This window comes from Leptinotarsa decemlineata, unplaced genomic scaffold (genome assembly GCF_025532065.1).
Source record: "Leptinotarsa decemlineata unplaced genomic scaffold, Ldec_3_MD MMD2_tig00078422_RagTag_RagTag, whole genome shotgun sequence".
In the NCBI taxonomy this organism is placed as follows: domain Eukaryota; kingdom Metazoa; phylum Arthropoda; class Insecta; order Coleoptera; family Chrysomelidae; genus Leptinotarsa; species Leptinotarsa decemlineata.
Genome location: NW_027412747.1, coordinates 15,194,435 through 15,216,111, shown reverse-complemented (window position 1 = coordinate 15,216,111; position 21,677 = coordinate 15,194,435). Strand labels below are relative to the sequence as shown.

At 35.5% G+C, this 21,677-nt stretch overlaps 1 protein-coding gene across 1 annotated transcript in view; it reads right to left on the bottom strand.

Moving 5' to 3' along the window:
- Positions 1-21,677, bottom strand: part of side-II (sidestep II transmembrane protein) — a gene marked incomplete at its 5' end in the record, with an annotated part of 375,227 nt that overhangs the window by 169,593 nt on the left and 183,957 nt on the right. The window contains one exon of the mRNA XM_074186335.1: positions 11,791-11,936. Within this exon, the coding sequence (XP_074042436.1) occupies positions 11,791-11,936 (146 nt within the window). The remainder of the gene's footprint in view (positions 1-11,790; positions 11,937-21,677) is intronic.

The window sequence follows — 21,677 nt, the reverse complement described above, 5'->3', positions numbered from 1 at the left end:
AAAGGAATCATCAAGACTCTACTAGACCGTGCCTTCGGGCTCTGTGATACAAAGGAAGGTCTCGGAAGGGAACTAGGCATCATCAAAAACAACCGTCAACGGAATGGTTAATCCAGAGTGATGGTAGAACAGGCTCTAGCTAGAAGACAGCAAGAGCTCCACAAGGAAGAAAAGCCGTCACAACCAGTACTTGTACTTCCCTATATCAGAGGATTATCGGAAAGAATACGAAGGATTGGGTTCATTTATAACATCAGGACCTTCTTCAGATCTGGGAACACTATCCGTATCAGCCTCACGGAAACCAGGCCACCAAATGCGGACTGTGATTCCAAGAATTGCATTTACCGGATACCCTGCGAGTGCGGAGAATCATACATCGGTGAAACTAAGAGGCCATTGAAGCACAAGAAATACACACAGAGCACAGAAATACACTGAGCACAAGAAATACACACAGCGAGGAGAAACTAGCAAATCCGGAATAGCAGAGCATGTTTGGACTCATCAACATCAAGTGGGCTCAAGCTGCAATGATCCACAAAGAAGAACACTGGTTTAGGAGAAAATTCAAAGAAGCCGCGTATATGTTGTCCAACAACGCATTAGTCAAGCTAGCGTAGAGATACGTAACATATGGTAACCTCTATTCAAGGGAAAAACGACCAACTCCCACCAAACAGTCATCTCCCGCCAAAACCAATGAATCGGAAAGAGGAAAAGGGTATAGGTGGTTTGAAATCTTTTAATTTTCATTTATTTTTTTATTTTTGTGAATATTTTGAATTTTTTCAGCTTTCAATAATATTTCAATTTTTATTTGTTTGGTTGTTGCTTGTATGTTATTTCTTTGTAATTTCAGTTTTCGTTTTAATAAAATTGTTATTGTCGGTTAATCTATTTGATTTTTTTCAAGGTTATCAAATCAATTTATATTATATTAGACAATGGAAGTCCGAACTGGGGAAATACACCACGAAACATTGTCAACTACCTTCAAACAAAGGCTTATAATGTCGCTAGAACAAGACGGTGCATCACCACATTCTGAAACAGAGTTACGGAAATACCTCAACGATCATTTCAATAAAAAATGTGGACCTATGGCCTAGCCACCAGATCACCTGACCTGACCAAAATTGATTTTTGATGGGAGTATATCAAATGGATTGTCTACCAAACTCCTCCAACATCTATAGAAGATATGAAACGAAGAATCCCTAGAGCTTTCAGGGAAATCCCAGAGAATAAGCTGGCACATCGTTTCTTTTGTGAACTGTGAGTTGGGTGTTTCAAGATGAGATCTTTACTGTCCAAGGTGGTGGGGTGTAGTGATTGGATGCCATGACGTTCCTAGGAACTACAGGGTTGAATATTATTTCAGCAATTTTTACGTACAGATGTAGGGCAATTTCATCATTTTGCTCAAGATGAGAAAATCGGTTACAAGAGGTATGTTGAGTTACAAAATACACAGTAGTATGAGGTGCAGTGAATACAAAAGTTACAAACTTGTAACTGACTAATTTCGAAACAATGATCAGTATTCAAAGAAAAATTAGGTGATGACATACTTTGGAAATAAACATAAAAAATAAAGAATTTCTGCGTCGTCGATTCAAGAACTGCGTATCGCCGGTTGTCGATTCAGGGAGTCAGCAGTGACATTGATCCATTTTCCTTGGGTATCCATAAAGAAGATCATCAAACAATATACAACAGGTATATTCATAAGCGGTGTTTTTTGTATTAGCGAAAATTTTAGCAGCATAAGTCAGAGTCAAATATTCTCGATGAAGATCCAAAAGTTGTTCAACCGCTTGGAAAAGAAATGTTATTTTTCATTCCAATAAATATATACCATATCAATGGAGAATCTTTTTCGAATCGATACCACCTATTTAATTAAACTCCCGATGAAATTAGCACAGTTTTCAGCATTCATCATATCACATCATAATGAGTTCCATCAGATTATAAACTTCTACGAATGTCCACACTCATTCACCAAAAAAACAGGTGAACATTAATTTTTCGTTGTTTTTCTGCACCAAACCGCGCTCCACATCAAACAGTTTGAATACTCGCCGCATAAAGATTTTTCACCGAGTTATCCTAGTGAAAATAAAAGCCCGTGACATTTTGATGTGCAGTTATTCTCCGACATTAGCGTTTTCCACAATGCGATTCCCACTATAATTGTTTTGAAGAAATGATTTACATTCATAATATTTTACGCGAGATGACACACCGTCACTGGATGGAAATGGGAAAAATTCGTAAATTATGATTTCCTTTCAAACAGAAAAACTCACTTGGTCGCGTAAATCATCGGATCAGCAAGACTGGGACATGATTTATTTTATTTATTGGGTTTTTATCCGCTCCGTTCGATATTTCATTTGTCGCAGGTGCTTTGATTTCGGGAAAGTTATACTTCACAGCATATTCACATCGTGGTAGAGTTTGCTAACTTCTATATTCTTCTTAGATATGAATTTTGATAATTTTTGACCTGTTCTCAATATATTGATTTATCCTCTGTGACAAATGTGCAGATCGTTATCGACCAAATGATACTAAGAGTCAGCGTACATATGAATCCTTACAGAGATGCCATATATGAGATCTACAGAAAATTTATCGCAAATGAGAAATTTCTTTCTATTTTTTATGAACATTAGTTTCAAAGAATCACTGGAGAGTTTCAAAAATATGAGAACCGTCACGGGACGCCTGGTAGATGTGGAACATTGAAATTCTTTAAAAATAATAATATGCATTAAAGAACAGATCACGACAGGAACTGAACTGGCATAATGTAAAAATAAAATATTACGAATTTTTGCCTGAAAGTGTTGATTGATTATTCAATGAACATCGATTTTCATGAAATACAAAAATCAAAAATTCATTTCAAATTGTAACAACTCGGTTTTTATAATCAGTGACATCGGTAATAGTCATATTCGATGTTGCCTCTGACGGTATTAGCGTGAAAATTGGTCGATGAAAACTGAAGCCGTATGTTACAAAAGTATTGGACATAACATTAATATAATTCATAACTCCGAATGATATTTCCGAATCCATTATTCTGAAATTGGCTTCTGGTATAAAAATTTTGGAAAAGTCTATATGGAGTCTTCTGGGTGTTCCCCTTTCTAAACATTCACTTTCAGAACATCTTCGAGAAAAACGGGAATCACTCGAACTGATGACCACTAGATTAATGAACTTCCCAAACACGTTGAAATTTTTCTTTTGAAAAATTGTTTGGCGATGCCGAAACTCATGTACACTCTCAGATGATCCCCCACTTGGTCAAGTCAGTTAGCTCCAAGCAATGCTTCCTATAAACCTTGGCGGACTCGGACTACGTTCGGTTTCTTCCTTAGCTTTACCAGCTTTTCTGTCGTTAGTCAATAGTGTTTCTGATCTTATCGATTCCATCTTTCCTTCCATATTTATCAACATCAAAGACGTTTTTTCTGCTGGAGAAGAATCACTTTGGCAGGCCGCAACTAATATTTCTCCTTCTACAGATAAAAAGAAAATGCAAAGTGCATGGGACCGACCTCTTCTGAACATTATAACTGATAAACTTCTGAAATCTATATAATTGTATACGATAAGGCTCGTCTGAAAGTAGCAATTTTCAAGGAATCGGGTGCTTGGTTGAATGCTCTACCTGTTGCAACACTTGGAACACTATTAGACGATTATTCTTTCAGAATAGCAGTAGGTCTTAGGATGGTTTTATCTATTTGTGTGCCTCATAATTATCTTTGCGATAGTATTGTTAATGAGGAGGGTAAACATGGTTTGAGTTGCAGGAGAAGTGCAGGGCGTACATCTCGACATTACCAGGTCAACGACATATTGAAACGAGCTATGGTGTCAGCGGATGTTCCTGCAATTCTGTAACGCTCAGGTATTAGTCGAAATGATGGTAAACAACCATGGAAATACGGTGAACCTGTGGTATGGGACTCCACTTGCGTTGACACGGTCGCGGCTTCCCATCTACCAGAAAGTTCGAAGTCTGCTGGAACCGTACCATTGTCTGGCGAAAAATTGAAACGGAAAAAATACCAAATTCTTGGTAACAACTATCTGTTCCATGCAGTATCGGTTGAAACTTTTGGTGTTCATGGCCCGGAGTCTCTGTTTATTCATGAACTCGGAAGGAGAATAGGCCAAGCAACGGAAGATCACCTTTCTACGTCTTTTTTGATAGAAATAATTAGTATTGCTATTCAAGGTGGTAATGCCGCTCCGGTCCTTGGAACTATTTCTCCTTAACATAATTTTGTTGGAATTATGCATTGCCCTCAATTCAGTACGGAACTAAAATCTCTTCGAAGCCAGCCGAGATATGTGAATATCCATCAGTCTCCTATCAAGGTTAATTTGCAAGTGATTGATCCATCTTCTTCTTTTTCAGTGCGGTCATTGAACTTATGTCATTCTTGCCCCCCAAATATGAGTTGCAGTCCACGTGGTTCTGATTTCCGTTTCAGTAGAAGAGCTTCATGAAGCAAGAGCCGAATCGATCCCTCTACGAAACCCTTCATCATTTGGTAGGATCGATTGCAGCTTGAGACATGGTTCTTATGCAGATTCTGAGAAACATGATCTTCCTTACGAATCAGTAGAGAGTTGTCCTGAAAATCTTCAGAAGAAAATTGGATTAGTAAATTTAAGAAACACCTGCTACATGGATAGCATTTTACAAGTGTTGTTCATGAAGAAGAATTCCAAGAACAAGGCTTTGATGATGAACGAGAACGAGAATGTTTCCTACTTATTCACCAAACTCAAACACACACTCACAAAATTTATCACCTTCTCCTCCAATTGATTTCCTGGAGTCTTTGAAGTCCACTAGATCCTCGTTAGGGCAACAGAAGGATTGTTCCAAATTCTTGGAGTTCTTGTTGAATATTCTACGTGAGCAAAATAATAGCAAAATCAATACTCCTCACCGCTCTGGATTGAATGATTCCGTACAGTCTCTCTCGACTTGTGTATGTTAATCTTTTGTTGGAAAAATCCTCACTTGTTTACTTCGCAGTAAATGTTCGAGAGGTAGCGAAAATGTATAGGAATTTCTGGAACTCTAACTAGCGTTTTCTAATATGACTAATAACCAGTCCATGCAAACCTTATCGTTGGATCATCTAAAAATGGAACTTTTGACAGGTGATGATCGACTATATTGCCAAACATGCGCCAAACTAACTGACAGTTATAAGAAAACAAGTATAGTTGAGGCACCAGTCAATCTGATAATGACCCTGATGATCTTCAAACATGACTCAACCTCTGACGAACGCACCAAACTCTTATGAAGGTTCGAAATAGATGAACACTTCAATCTAGCAGACCACTATTATAATCTTCATGCAGTTATTATTCACTGTGGTTCTGGCGTTGAATCTGGTCATTATTACGCCTTGGTCAAAGACGAATCGAGCTGGTTTAAGTTTGAGGATAGTCGTGTCACTAAATGTTCTGGCGATGTATTTAATTTATTGGAGCATCTGGAGATGCCATACATTTTGTTTTATGAGAGAGAGGACATTGGCAGATCAAGATCTTCTGATGATTTGGTGCAGCAGGTTTTTCCGGGTTTTTCGGCAGCTAAAAAAGCAAATGCGCCACTGGAATCAATGAAGTCGCCTCAGAGCGCCAATTAATTTGCATTGTTGTTTTATAATTTCATGATTTGTATTTTCGAAATGAATTAAATTCATTATTAATAAAAATTTCAAAGAATCACTGAATAGTGATTCAGCCTGGCAGATGTGGAACATCAAAATTATTTTGTAAAAATGATGTGCATTAAAGAACAGCTCACTACAGAAACTAATATGGCATAATGTAAAAATCAAATTTTACGAATCCTTGCCTGAAAATGATGATTGTTAATTTATTGAACATTTATTTTCATGAAATACAAAAATCAAAAATTCATTTCAAATTGTAACAACTCAGTTCTTATAATCAGTGACTTCGGTAATAGTTATATTCGATATTGCCTCTGACGGTATTAGCGTGACAATTGGTCGATGAAAACTAAAGTACGTTGTAAAATTATTGGACATAACATTAATATAATTCACTTTGAAAAAATATAAAAGTGTTAATTGAAACTTAAACAAAAATGAGATCATTCTGATACTTTTAAAATAATAAATTCTTACATAACATTGATAATATTTCTTGTGTTTGAGTGATCTTGATATCCAGTTTCAATGATGATATTTTGTAACCCCTGTGAAGATTGTTGGGTACTGAAATATTATTAAAAAATATGTAATTGAAAAATACAAGAAAAACTTTTAATGATGCTTTAATATACTAGTAAACTCAAGTATTCTTCGCTAGTTGCAATATATTACAAGAGATCTTGATTTTTAATTATCAATAATGAATATTTCAATATGAATTTCACTATGATTGGAAAGTGGTTTGATTATTCAATTTTCTGCTGTTACTGTTGATAACAAGTAAAAAAAACATTCTTACGTTACTTGCTATTATGTGAAATACAATTTTGTCGACCATTATGGAAATCATTTTCCAGCAAGTGTTTCAGTGCATTATTTTTCATAAAAAATATGTTGAATTTGAATAATAAAATGATTAAAAAATATTATATGCTACGTAGATTGTGTAGGTTTTAATCTATCAAGAGAGTAGATTCAACATTCAATGAACCTTGAAAGAGATAAAAGATAAATATATGCGGGCTTAATGAACAGATGGATGCAGACAAAATATAAAAATTTTATGAACTCACTGATGACTTGAGTGTGTCGAAGAGTGATTTTGCTTTCTTTGTAGAAGGCTGTTCACTTCCATTTTGTGAATTATCACACTCACATATATTTAATTTTCAAATATTATTGAAGATCATTCATTTGGTAAAATACAGGTTATGTATACTGTAGTGAACTGTATACTATTGTTGTAAATCATACCCGAAAAAAAAAAATAATAACGCCGGCCGCCACTGGCAACCAAAAACCAAACGTGGCGTAGCTAAGAGCGCGCGAATGTACGATGATTTCCCGTCACTCTAGAAGCAGCGAGAATAATGTTACTGATTTCGTCGGAACTTTGGCGAAATTGTATTTGCAGTGGAATAAAGTTAAGTTTGATTTTTCAGTATAGTCAATTATTGGTCAACCCACGGGGAAAAACATAACACTATACAGCTCAATGTGGTGAGACAGATAACGTAACGCCAAAATAATGGGTAAAAAATCGCACAGCCGTTTGCGCATGGCAACTCGTCGCCACGTCAGCAATCGGTTTGACGTGCGGCTAAATATGTTTAACATGAAAAACTACAAGATTTTGACACTTTGGGGTGTATTCGCTTCAGACTCCTGTGATGATTCCAAAACTGTTTCATTCAAGCAAAACATTGTGAAAAAGTTCATTTGCAAATCCTCCTGACTGAATAGAATAAATGGAATCGATAACAGATTTGTTCAACTTCACTTAGAAATTAGTCCCTTGGCTTATCTGCCTAAGCACATATTTTGATTTATAGACTTTCAGCATGAATATAAGGACTGATGCATGTCTTAAACATTTTTTCTTCCACCGTTTAACTTTGGAAAATTGATATTGTGCGTGTGACTGAGTCTTGATTTCCAGAAGCGGGAATAATTGCTTTTAGAATAATTTTGAATGTCACATGGATTTATTTGTATTCCTCATGCTTTAAAATTCGCTGAAATGAAATCTGGGTATTTTTGGATGGATTGAAAATATTATAAAATACAAAAGAATTATCCATAAAGGGTGGATGGAAATCGAAAGATACCAAGCTACTGTGACACGAAATTTTGTTGGAAATTATCAAAATTGAATATCGAATCTTCAAACTGAATATGCTCAATTCATGCCTGAACATAAATAGACTAGTGTAACTTATATTAAATTGAAATTACTGACATAATGAAGTATAGGGTTGAGCTGTCTGAAACGAATGAACTATATAAAATGATAAAATGCCACAGCTTTTTATTTTTCACAGAATCCAAATGAGCTTTCACAATATATATCTAGAAAGGTTAATGCAGTCAAGCTGCTGGAGAATATTTCCATGAAATTCAAAAAATGAATAGATAAGCACTCTTTGATCATTCCCATATTGATTTCAATTTAAGAGCCACCGGTATACAGCTGTTTCAGCCTATTGGGCATCGTCAGTACCGGGCAGGCGGACCTCGATTGAAGACAAAATGCGAAAAAACCATATATATATATATATATATATATATATATATATATATATATATATATATATATATATATATATATATATATATATTAACTCGAAGATTCTCACAGATAAAGTATGATGAGCTGTTTTCTTGGGTTTCGCTTCGTGTTCTGTGTATTTTATCCCCATAAGGATTATTTTCACAACGTTTCGGCAAAGTCTCATTTGCCAACTTCTGGTGATGTCTGGTTTTTTTCAACTAGACTGATTAGTTCGAACTCTGTGTCTCAATTCTTAGGGATGGATGTTTCCCATTACCTGCGTTTCTGCCACTACCTGTGTTTGCTCGACTACCTGTTTTGGTCTTATTACTTGAGCTGCCTCTCCTGCCTCTGTTATTGTACCTGTGTTGTCATGTGCCGAGTTTTGCTTCTGGGGTTGAGCGGTCTGATTGCTTGTGCGAAGCGATAAAACGGATCTCCATGTTGATGGTAATCTTTGCGCATCATCCCTCTTGTTCATATTATTAGGTCGTTTTTCAATTTCGATAGCCTCTCTGATTGTTCGCGAGTAAAAGTTTTCGTTGCTTGCTAGTATTTTTGTGTTATCGAAATTGATGTTATGTCCTGTCTGAAGTACGTGCTGGAAGAGAGAGGACGTGGTGACTTTTCCCTTCACTGCTAGTTTGTGTTTATCTTTGCGAATGTTGATTCGTCTGTTGGTCTGGCCGATGTAAGTCCTGTCACAATCATGGCATGGGACTTCATACACTCCTTGTAACTCCAGTGGTATCTAATCCTTGGGATTACGAAGCATGGACCTTATTGTCCGTTGTGGTACGAACGAAGTTGATATGTTGTGTCGGTGAAGAATTCTGCTGATTTTATCTGTTGTTCCTGCAATATATGGTAGTGTGGTTGTTATGACCGGTGTATCTCGAGTTTTTTGTTGTTTCTGTGTGGTCTTGGCAGCCGCTTTTATACTTCTTTCTGAGTAGTTATTCATTTGTGGAGTTGTTTCGATGGTGTTCAACTCTTGTTGTCTATGATCGTTATCTGAATATATATATATATATATATATATATATTTATATATATATATATATATATATATATATATATATATATAAATTTTTTGTTGGTGCATGTTTTAATACTAAAACAAGGAATCAATTTATATAAATAGACTGGAGATTTATGTTATGTTACATTGTGGGTAGAAACTCAAACGGAGCCAAGTTTGACCAGTTGTTTGTAGGAAAAGACATGATGTTATTGTATATCACAAATCATGATAACGGTTCTTTATATTTTGTATTCCATCTCTATTTTGGCTCAACCAAGACAGTTGTTAAGTCGCAATAGATGACTCCAGGGAAAATTCAAAAGGTGGTTGAATATTAAAAATAATGATAATAAAATAACTCAAGAACGGCTGGAACAATTTTTATGATTTTTGTGTTTTTGGATTCGTCTTCATCGTGAATAGGTATTGAATTATGATAATTTATCAATGATAACAATATTAAAAGAACTCAAGAACGTCTGGACCATAGTTTGAGTTTTGAGTGTCTACATGACAGAATGGTACTTGATGTAGCCTGTAAAGTCGTCAGGAGTTCTGACGCTACATCATCTACAGGTTTTACAGTACTATATGGTCTACAACCATGAGAGATTATTTCTCTTTAGGGCAACTGCTTGAGCAGCTGATGACCTCGGTTTAGTTTTTGATACTGAATCACTGATACTGTCACAACTCTGTCATCTTTCAGCAAAAAGCTCATATAAAAGCCACAGAGATTACCTCACTTCTGCGAAAACACAAAATTATACCAATGAATGTCGTTTTCTTCAATAACATTGAAGACCTTGACTTATTTAAGCGCCTGACTTTCGCTTTCCTCAGATCGAGTGGGCTGGAGATGGAAACTGAGGGATTCCTCGTGTCTTGCCAGGATGGTGTCTTCAACACCTCAGTCTACCGAGTCGCGTGATGGGTATAGAGGTTCCTGTCAGAAGGTACAGAGCCTGCCCCGCGGCGCCCGAGACCATAATGCACTTGCTATCAGCATGTCCAACATATGCGGTCCTAACCTATATCAATCGACATAACGCGGCTCTAAGAGTGCGATATTACCATCTACGACACTCTTACGGTATTGACGAGACACCGGTGTTGCTCTATGCTCCGGGGGATATTGAATCCGTTGTGGGGAACGAGAAGTGCCGAATTTATTGAAACTATTCGTTCCCCATCCCCAGGCTCAGACAAGCTAATAAACCTGATGAAGTCCTCGACCACCAGAGCAATACGATATTTGTCGTGGAGTTTTCAGCTCCTGGCGAGATGAATATCGTCCGATAAAAGGAGAAAAAACGGATAAAATATCGAGATTTTCTCTTCAAACTCCCCAGACTCTATGCAGAGCACTCTGTCGAAGTGACTCTATTTATTGGAGTCCTTGGTGGAATGATGCCCTCTCTACTCTCGAATCTTAAAATCATACTGGTTTGCCACACTAAGGCAGAAATCTTAGCCGGACAGATGCAGAAGGCTGTCATTCTTGGCTCACTCTGCTAACTCAGGGCACACGATTCTCGTACCCAATAGTTACTCACTCCACTGTGTGGGGAGTGGTCGTTCGTTGATAATGCTGGCGCGCCTTCCCGAATATATAGGGAAGATATCAATGTTTCGAAATGACAAATTTTTTTATTACCTCTTCAGCATCAATTTGAATAACATTACGAAGTAAGGCACTCAATTCATTCATGGAACTACGACATTATATCATTATAACATGAATGAGTTGAATCTACTCGTGTTATCGATGACAATACATAATGTAATCATTATTTGTAATCATTTATTTTTTCGTTGTATAAAGACGGAAAGTACAAAGCCAAAATCTTTCTTCTGCTGATAAACAAAGATTTTCAACGAAATTATCGGCTCATGGAATTATATTGAAAAAAAATATTGCATTCATTCTCGAAGTACAAACATTTGGAGATCAGAATGAGCAAGTCATTGGATTTTTTTTCGTTTCATTCAATTCGCTGTTCATGATATTTTCTGTGATTTTCAAATATTTGGATTGAAAACTGGCTTGTGGAATAGGCATATAAAATATTTTTCACGATTATGACTGTTCTTCAAATTCAAGGAAGCTATAAAGGACGTCGTAGGACTGTTATTCACAAGTTTTTGGGAACGTCATTTCCATATAGAAAATACTGAAGATTATTTTTTCAAAGTAAATGTTTGTACAATTCTAGTGAAAATAAGCATTGCACACAAAATGAATACACAGATGGTGTGTATCTGTTTAAAATTATTTTCTTTGCGTTAGTAGAAACTTTTCTTCACACATACAACCAGGAAACTTGAAAACTGTGGTTGTCAACCAGTTTGTCAATTGTATTTGAGGAAGAATTATATTTACTTACAATTGATACTTTACTTTACTTTCGAAATTGTTAAAAACAGAAAATGTATCTGTTTTGGATAACGATTAATATCAGATTACTAAAAGAACGTACCTTTGTCCTCCTCAGCTGACGTTTTCCTTTATACCAGGTGATTATAGCTGATGGCCGAGATCCAGCCGATTCACAGGAAACTTCGTACCGCTTATCAGCTACTAGGGGACTCTCTGTTCTTAGAATTTTTGCAGTCAGTGGTTTCACTGAAAATGAAAATGAAGTTATGAAAACAGGATGCAACATTCCATGCTGAATATAATCTGTTAAAATCTGTTCTCAGATTGGCATTATGCAGTGTGTAAAAGCCAAATGGAATAAATCATTTCGGTTACGGTACATATTTCAACAAAATCCTGAAACACGTCAAATTTAAAATACCTATTTTTTGACATACTTTAACGGAAAAATGCTATACCTATCTTCAATCCCCGTCGAATGACAGTATAAACTTGTGATATATCGTTTGAAAGGTCTCTTCATTCTCTATTCAAAAACGTTATCGCTTTTAAGTTCATTACAACAATTAAAATGAAATAAATCAAAATTATGTGGTTACTGAAATTCGATAAAATACATTCAAAACTCATTTCGATATACTAAAAACTTATTTCATGTTGAGGTGAAAAACTATAAATAATTTCCGTGGCAACATTAGTTTAAAACGCCTTGTGAACTTGTTTTGTATGTTACAGCATTGGTTGTCAGTATTTTAATTCAAGTTCAAAGTTCGTTAACTTCAAGTCTCACAAATGGTCAGATTGACGAAAATGCATAAAATAACAGACCCTCAATTTTCTAATCAACCGCCAATATCTCGAGGGACCAGAAGCAAAATAGAGAAGCAGTTTCGCGAGTTTGGTCATGTGTGGCAGATAAAAAAAGCAGCTGCCAGTGCAATGAGTGATGGACTCAAATTAGATGTGATGCTTGAGTTTGAGGAAAACCCACATTCATGGAGTAGACAGGCGTCCACTATATTCAATGTTAGCCATACATCGATAGTAAACACATCAAAAAAAAAATAAAATGCATTTCTATAAAATGATGCCTACTCAGGGGCTCATGGAAGACGATTTTGAGAATTTATTCTCATAAGCAAAAGATGGACATGTTAGATAACAATAACATCCAATTAGAATACTTTATGTTTTCTGGCGAGTATGCTTTGTCTCTTAACGGATAACGGAAAATCCTCACTGGACGAGAGAAGAACTCACGCAATAATGGTTTGGGCAGGGATTGTAGAAAATCATATCATTGGTTCCTACAATTGGTGAATACGATATGGTTTCAGCAGGATGTGGCACCACTACGTTAATGGTGGTGCTCCATCCTGCTCCATGTCAGATAATATTAAAAGGCAGTTCAATTTGAGATTAGGATGTTGCCAAGACGTTCGCGGTGAACACATCTACTTCGTTAACATCCATAGTTCCTTCTGGTATTCTACATTACATTACCTTCTGCATTACATTTGAGTTTTTGAGTGTATTTTATCGAATTTCGGTAACCACATGATTTGAATTTATTTTATCTCAATTGTTGCAGTAATAAAAATACCTTCCAAGCGATATATCACAAACATATACTTCCCATTTTAAAAATTGGGGGTTGTATCTGTCATTCGAAGGGGGTTGAAGGAAGGGGTGGCATGTTTACGTTGTAAAATGTCAAATTATAATTCAAATTTGACGTGTTTTGGGATTTTTTTAAATATGTACAGTAAGCGAAATGAATTTATTTATTGGCTTTTACACACTGTATGGAAACTTTTTATGACTTTAAAAACAGTAGTGTATCTTTTCTTTGATTTTTTTGTGGAGGACTCAATACTTCCCACTGTTTTTTTTGAGTAGATTGACCTTCCATAATCTGAAAAATGAAGGAAGCAGAATCAAGAGATTTTCGTTGATTCAGCTTGAAAGTGTGACAATGTTTCATAGTGAATTAATAATAATAATAATAATAATATTTATTTTCCAAAAGACATAGTACAATATGTATAGGAATAGTCGAGACAACAAGAGGTGAAAAAGTAAAAAGTAAAAAGATTGATAAGCTAGACAGTAACAGGCTTATCACCAACTACACATTGAAATATTCATCCAGTGAATAAAAACATTTTTCAAGTAAAATTTTTTTCAGTATCTTGTTGAATTTCCTACATTCATTGACATTTTTTATATCGTGGGGTAGTCTGTTATAGATTCTCAGCCCCATATGATCAGGTGAGGTTTGCATTTCTGTTGAATTTAGTTTTATTATCATGAACATAATTACAAAGTTCATATATGTAGAGTGAAAATAATATCATTATGTTATATTTAACAAACAGTCCTCTAGCAGAGTTCGTGGAGGAAACGCCGGCCACAATTCTTACAACTCTTTTTTGCATGATAAAAACGTCATTTATTGAAGTGGAGTTGGCATACAAACAAATTCCATACCTAATTCGAGATGCTACTTGGGAGTGATATAAGGATAGTAGTTGAGGCTCCTCCAGGACCTGCTTGAGACTTCTGAACATATAGCATAAAGAATTCAATCTTTTATTCAAATAAGTGCAGTGGCTTTTCCAGTTCATATTTTCATTGACAACTAGTCCGAGAAATTTTACTTCGTTTATGTTACATATTAGTGTGTCACTAACGCAAACATTTAATGAAAGACAATTTTTTTGCCAATTATGAAATTTGACGATTTGGGTTTTCGTTGCATTCAGATATGAAGAATTTAGGCTAACCACTCGTTTATAGAACTGAGAACTTGTTCGCATTTCTGTTGTGCTGAAATTTCATCCTTGTCCGATATCATCAGCGTACATGGTAGCAGGGATCCCTGTAAGGTATTTCTCAAGATCATTGGTATACAATAAAAATAAAATTGGCCCCAATATAGACCCTTGTGGAACTCCCATGTTAACCACTTTAGTTTCAGAATTAACGAATGTGTTTGCTCTGGAAATACGTTCCGAAATTTGTACATACTGAGTACGTTCAGTTAAGAAGGAAGAAATCCAATTAAAAGCAGAGCCTCTGATTCCATAGTTGTACAACTTCGATAATAAAAGCTGATGATCAACACAGAATACTTCAGACTTGAAATCTAATATTATTCTAATATAACTCTAAATCCATGAAAAATAAATAGAATCAACGGCTAAAATATCAATTATATATGTATAAACAATAAAACGTGAAATGAAAGTAGAATAAAACGAATCAAGATAAAAGATGAGAAATGACTGCAGAGTGAACAAAAATTTAATTTAAAAATAACATGAATGAGTAAATGATTATAAAAAAAAAGGAAATGAAAAAATAAAAAAAGGAAAAACTGAAAGAATACTTTTGAACCAAGTTACTTCACGACGTTTCGATTGTTAGTATTCTCACTCGTTTACGTCTCAGTCATTAACCAAAGATGATTGTGAATACTAACAATCGAAACATTAACAAGTAACTTCATTCATTTTTTTTATATTTTTTTCTTTCATAATTATCTGCTTGTTTTAATTTTCATTTCTTTCACTTTGGTTATTTTTCATCTTTTATCTTGATACGTTTCATTGTATTTCCATTTTACGTTATATTGCTTATATATTATTGATATTTTATCCATTTATTCCAATTTTATCAGACAATGGAAGTCCGAACTAGTAAAATTCAATGAAGGGAAACTGAAGAGTCCACCAGAAAAGTTACTACTTAATATAAAACTCTGAAGAGTATGTCGAATGAATTGAAGCTATTCACAGTTTGAGGCGCAAGTTTCGAAGTGAATTTCAGGCTTTGAAAACGGGAAAAAAAATTTTCGCTGACCACAAAAAAAATCTGAGTGTAAATATTCGATATTTTGTTCGTATGAATACTACATGAACACGGCGATGACGTACGGCGGTAACAATCGCCTCTATTAGATATACAAATAATGACATGGAAAGTGAAGGTATGTGTTATCTCCGCAACGAAATTATCTTTGTCACGCAAATGTTTTTGTTATACGAGTGTTTCTACATTCATAAAAATAATGGGCCCTTATTATTATCTAATTTGATGGGAAATGGTGAATTTGTTTGCACATGATTTTTGAATTCTTCTACAAACCATTTCAGAAAGCACATTCTAGCCAAAATGGAGGTCTCGCATGACTCGCATCACTCATTATTCATTCATCAGGATAACGCTAAATTCCATGTGTATGAAAATAGTGTACATATAAAATCTCAGAGCAATCTCCAGTTTGTTATCTATACATCTATACGAAAGTATATTACGATATTGTATTACTGTATGGGGAGAACTTGCAATACTTTGATAGATCTTCATGCAGAATTCCTTATTCAAAATAATATCAAAAAGAGATAGACGGTTTTCGACCCAAAACCTATATCAAGAAACCAAAGTAGGTACTGAATGTTAGAGCACACTACTTCTACCAGTTTTGATTTGGATTTTTTCAAATTGAAAAAATATACAGCAACAACTTTAGATAAAGTAGATTTTCTGATAACTTGAACGTTAAAACCCCTGTTACCTACCAAAAATACCATACGCGAAGATTCTTTATTTTCAGGCCAAAATTATATAACCGCTTCCTATGAAGTTTCAAACAATCTCAAAAATCAAAGAAATCCAATATGCTACAGAAAAGCATATAATGGAAAATTCTTATATACTTAACATATTCTGAAAATATATTGAAATGATTTAACGATAACTGACCTTCAGTTTATTTCCTTTTCGACCTTCACCTCTATTTTAATTTTAATTCAATTTCAATGAACTGTCACTCTTATGTTCTAAAATAATAAAGAAAATGAATGATTTGTTTGAATTGAGTCAACATGTACAATGAAGAATTTTATTAGTTCGGACTTCCATTGTCTGAAATCCCTGAAAGAACTAATAAAAAAAGAAGAATTTCACAAGAAAAACTGAAAATAACAATTATATTAAGCAAAAAACCTGAAATGAAATGATAGTGAAATGAAATACAAACAAAAATAGAACAATTGAACAAAAAATAAAAATAAAAATAACAAGAGATCTCAAGTTATTTCACTACGTTTCGATTGTTAGTATCCACAATCATCTTCTGGTGATGAGTGTGCTAATTCCTTCAAGAAATGACTATTTATGGGTCATTCGAGTACTTTTACTTATCTCTGCTTTCCTTTAACCGCTCTACCACTTTAGTAGGAGATGACCGTTTGGTGGGAGTTGGCCATTTTTTGCTTGATTATGGTTTTCCATATGTTGCGTATCTCTACGCTAGCTCGGCTGAATACATTGTTGGACAATATGTATGCGGCTTCTTTAAATTTCCTCCCAAACTAATGTTCCTTCTTGTGTATGATCTCAGCTTGGGACCACTCGATGTTATGTTGATTGGTCCAACCATACTCTGCTATTTGATGGTTTCCGCTTGCTGTGTATGTTTCTTATGCTCGACAATGCGAACATTTAATGGCCTCTTAGTTTCACCGATATAGGATTTTCCGTACTCACAGGGTATCCAGTAAATGCAATTTTTGAAATCACAGTCCGCGTTTGGTGGCTTAGTTTTCGTGAGGCTGCTACAGATAGTGTTTTCGAATCTGAAGCAGGCCTAATTCTTCTTATCTTTTCCGATAATCCTCTGATGTAGGGAAGTGCAAGCACTGATTGTGACGGCTTCTCTTCCTTGCTAGGCTCCTGCTATCTTTTAGCTAAAGTCTGTTCCACCATTGCTTTGGAGTAGCCATTCTGTTGAAGATCATTTTTGATGATGTCTAGTTCCTTCTCGAGACCTTCTTTCGTATTACAGAGCCTGAAAGCACGGTCTAATAGAGTCTTGATGATTCCTCTTTCGGTCGAGTGATGGTGGTTGGATTCGTGGTTCAGATACTGTCCCCTGTGAGTGGATTTTTGGAATACAGATGTTTCTCACTCAATGGCGGTCCTCTACACCAATAGGTCTAAGAATGCCAATTCGTTGTGGACTTCCTTTTCCATTGTGAAAGTGAAGGTCTTACGCTGTTGATGTGTTTCAGGAAGGCGTTCAGTATTCCCATATTTCCAGATTATGAAGGTGTCGTCAACGTATCTCGGGTCTGGTTGGGATACGTTGTTATCTTGTTTTTTCATTCGTTTTTTCAGGAATTTCAAATCATTTTATATAATATCAGACAATGGAAGTCCGAACTAATGAAATTCATCGTGAAACATTGTCAGTCACCTTCAAACAAACATGTACCATGAGTTGAAATTCCAATTAATAATAGAGTGAAACAGTACAAACAGGTATTTTGATGGTTAGGTGTATTTCACCCATTTGTAGTGGTTTTGACATATGTAAATGACTTAATTCACATATTGTACTAAAAATCTGAAATGAACTTGATAAACTTGACATCACAAAAAATGTTTTGGATGATTCCATAGATACGTAATTCATAAGTGATTTCACGGAGAATCAAAATAATTATTTCTTTGCATTCTTGAATTTATGTCTCAAGAATGTACTCAAAATAATGTTATTTCAAATTACTTTACCTCCAAATTTTTGTTCACTTTCCGTTTTGTAATGATTCGGAAAAAAAAACATTCTCTCTGTGATGTTTTGAATTCATCCGTAGAAATATAGACATTCAATAGTTTCAATCAAGAGATAAATGTTACATGCTATCCCAGAATAAACGTCCAAAGATCAAAAATTAGTTCAATATGTGAATACCTCATTGTCTAGCGGTGAATTTGGAATGTTTCATGGGAATTTCCGATATTTTGTTAATAATACCTAAGGATAATGTTATCATCTACCGAGGCTTTGTCTAAATCTTGGTGAAACTCTAGTACTAACTGTGAGGTTATACGTTGTCAGTTCAAGGCTAGTAGGGCTTGTCAGTGCAGATTGTTATGTTTTTGTTGTTATTTCCATTCCCCACTTAATCCTTAGGCTTATTGATCTGGAGTACACTCCACATCCTGAGCCTTCTTTTGTTTTTGAGGCGTCTGTATATATGAGTATTGCATTTGTAGCATCTGACTCTGTGTTCAGTTCAATTTGTAATTTGTATTTTTTTGGGTTCATTAAACACAAACCTGGGTTCAATTGCCCCCCAGAGGGGTCAGACCCGTAATTAATTTCATTGCCGCGGTTGGTATTGTTCTCATGGCCCCTGTGATGTTTAAACAAGCCAGTCGCTGTATTTGATATGGTTTTTGGATGACGGTTGCTTGTAGAACTTTCGGTTCCCATGCAATGGTTCCATATGTTAACATAGGTCTTATTATTGCAGTGTAGATCCAGGTGTCCACACAGGGTGAAAGACCTCATGCGTGTCTCATTGTCCTCCGACATTGCTCATGAGCCACATATGCTCTCTTTGCTCTACTCTGTAGGTGAGAGTTCCATGTTAGCTTCCTGTCGAGGAAAGCACTAAGGTATTTCACCTCTTCAGAGAAGTTTAGTTTTCTTTCGAAGATTTCGGGAAGTTTTGAGCCTGATAAACTTCTTTTCCTGATGAAAAGGACCATCTCAGTCTTCTTGGGATTGATCGACAGTGAGTGTTCCTTACATCATGTTTCTATCAATTTGAGTCCATCCTGCGCTCTATCGCACAGTGTGTTCACAAATTTGCCGGTCTGTAGAATGAGCAACTATGTTCTAGTTCAGGGGTCTCCAAACTACGGCCCGCGGGCCAAATCCGGTCCGCCAGTGTCACCAATCCGGACCGCGACAGCCAATGATTTACTGTCATCAATCTGGCCCGCGACAGCCAATGATTACCTAATTGTTGTTACTATTGCTGTGATAAGTTGAAGAAGAAAACACAGAATGATAATTACTCGGTTTTATCTACTTGCAAGGTAAAACTTAACGACATAAATGATGACAAAGAAAACTTAACTTAATTATCTGAGTTTAAGCATATTAATAACTAACAAATAATTGAAATGAATCACAGTAAAACAAAAACACTTATGAGATTTATGAAATTGTGATTTTCCACCGACAATACTTTGTAGTTGTGGATCAATTTTACTTGTACCAATTATCAAAAGAGATTCAAGATGCTCATCGGTTAATTGAGATCTGTAAACATTCTTCGTGTACTTCATCTTGGAAAATGTTTTCTCACACAAGTAAGTAGTACCAAAAACAGAAAACAACCCACGAGCAAATTTATGCAAAATATCAAATTGTTCCAGTGGAAGACTCTCATAAAATTCCAACAAAAATGAATTTTGATATTTGTTCTTAAGCATATCACTGCATCCCGTGTTAGGAATCACACGTTAAAAGGTAAGACCTCGTTAATCCTTAGCTCGCACAAGTTTCGACTTCTGAGGGTTGTCGTTCGTAGGGGTGCGACAGCTGGTTAACGGAAAAACAGATTTTAAACAGATTTTTAAACCGTAAATCAATCATTTCCATTTGGACTTTCAGAGCCAAGGTTTTAATGTCAGAATCAAAAGGATTTTGAAAAAGCTTAATTTCATTCGCAATGACATCAAAATCTGAAAAACGAGTATCAAAATTCATCTTCAAAGCACTCAAAGTTTCGATTGCAAAATTGACGGGAAATTCAGTCTCTGTAGTGTGACTGAATATTTCACATGTTTCAAAATGTGTGAAACATTTTTTACGTAATTGCGATTGAAATAGTATTATTTTCTGCCTGAAGGATTTGATATTGGTATATAAATCAGGGAGAAGCTGATTTTCTCCTTGCAATCTCAAATTCAGTTCGTTCATGTGATTTGCCAAATCGACATAGAAGGCTAACTTCCACATCCATTCACTATTTTCTAAATCGGTAAAAGGGCGCTGCTTCTCATTTGAAAAAATGTCGATCTCTGCTCTAAGTTCAAAAAAGCGCATAAGGACTTTTCCGCAACTGAGCAAGCGTACGGCAGTATGATATGGTAAATCATTTTCTCCAATCTGTTGAATAAACTCGCGGAATTGTTGGTGATTCAGCCCAGTGGATCTGATAAAGTTAACAACTGATATGACTGGTCTTGAAACTTCAGACATATACAAACATTTTCCGCACAAGGACTGTTGATGAATGATACAATGTAAGACTAATGGTTTTGAACCACCATCATTTTCTACAACCTTTGACACAAGTGCAACCACTCCTTTATTTTTACCATACATATTTCTGCCTCCATCAGTTGTTATAGATTTCAAATTTCTCCATCGAAGGTTTTTTTTATTAATGGCATTTTCAACTCCCTTAAAAATATCTGCCCCAGTTGTCGTGCCGTGAATACTATCAATATCAAGAAGTTTTTCATACACTTCATAGCTTTCATCTACTCCGCGAATAAAAATCAACACCTGAGCAGTATCTGACACATCCGTTGACTCATCCAATGCTAGAGAAAACCACTCATGATGTCTATTTTTGTCAGACAGTTGAGATGATATAATTTCTGCGATGTTTTGCACCCTCCGAGCCACGGTTTTTGCTGACAAACTGACACTTTTAAATAAATTTACCTTTTCGGGGCATATTTCTTCGGCTACTGCAATCAAACATTCTTTTATCATGTATCCATCGGTGAATGGTTTGCCACGTTTTCCGATTTCAAGAACCACACGAAAGCTGGCGCGAGTTGCAGACTCTTGTTCAGTATTCGCTTTGGTAAACAAAGATTGCTGCGATTTGAGTCAACGTTTCAAAGCTTAAAATTTTTTCTTCCGCAAACTTTCTGTATACTTGGAGTATACAGATGATGTTTCGATTCATAGTGTCGTTTAATGTTATAGTCTTTGAGAACAGTTATGGTTTCATTACAAATTAAACATAGCGCCTTATTACTGGACTCAATCACAAAATACTGAAAGTTCCATTTTTCTTGGAACATTCTGCATTCACTGTCGATTTTTCGCTTCTTTTCTATACTAACAAATCACACATAAAAACAATAAGTCAAATCAAAATACTT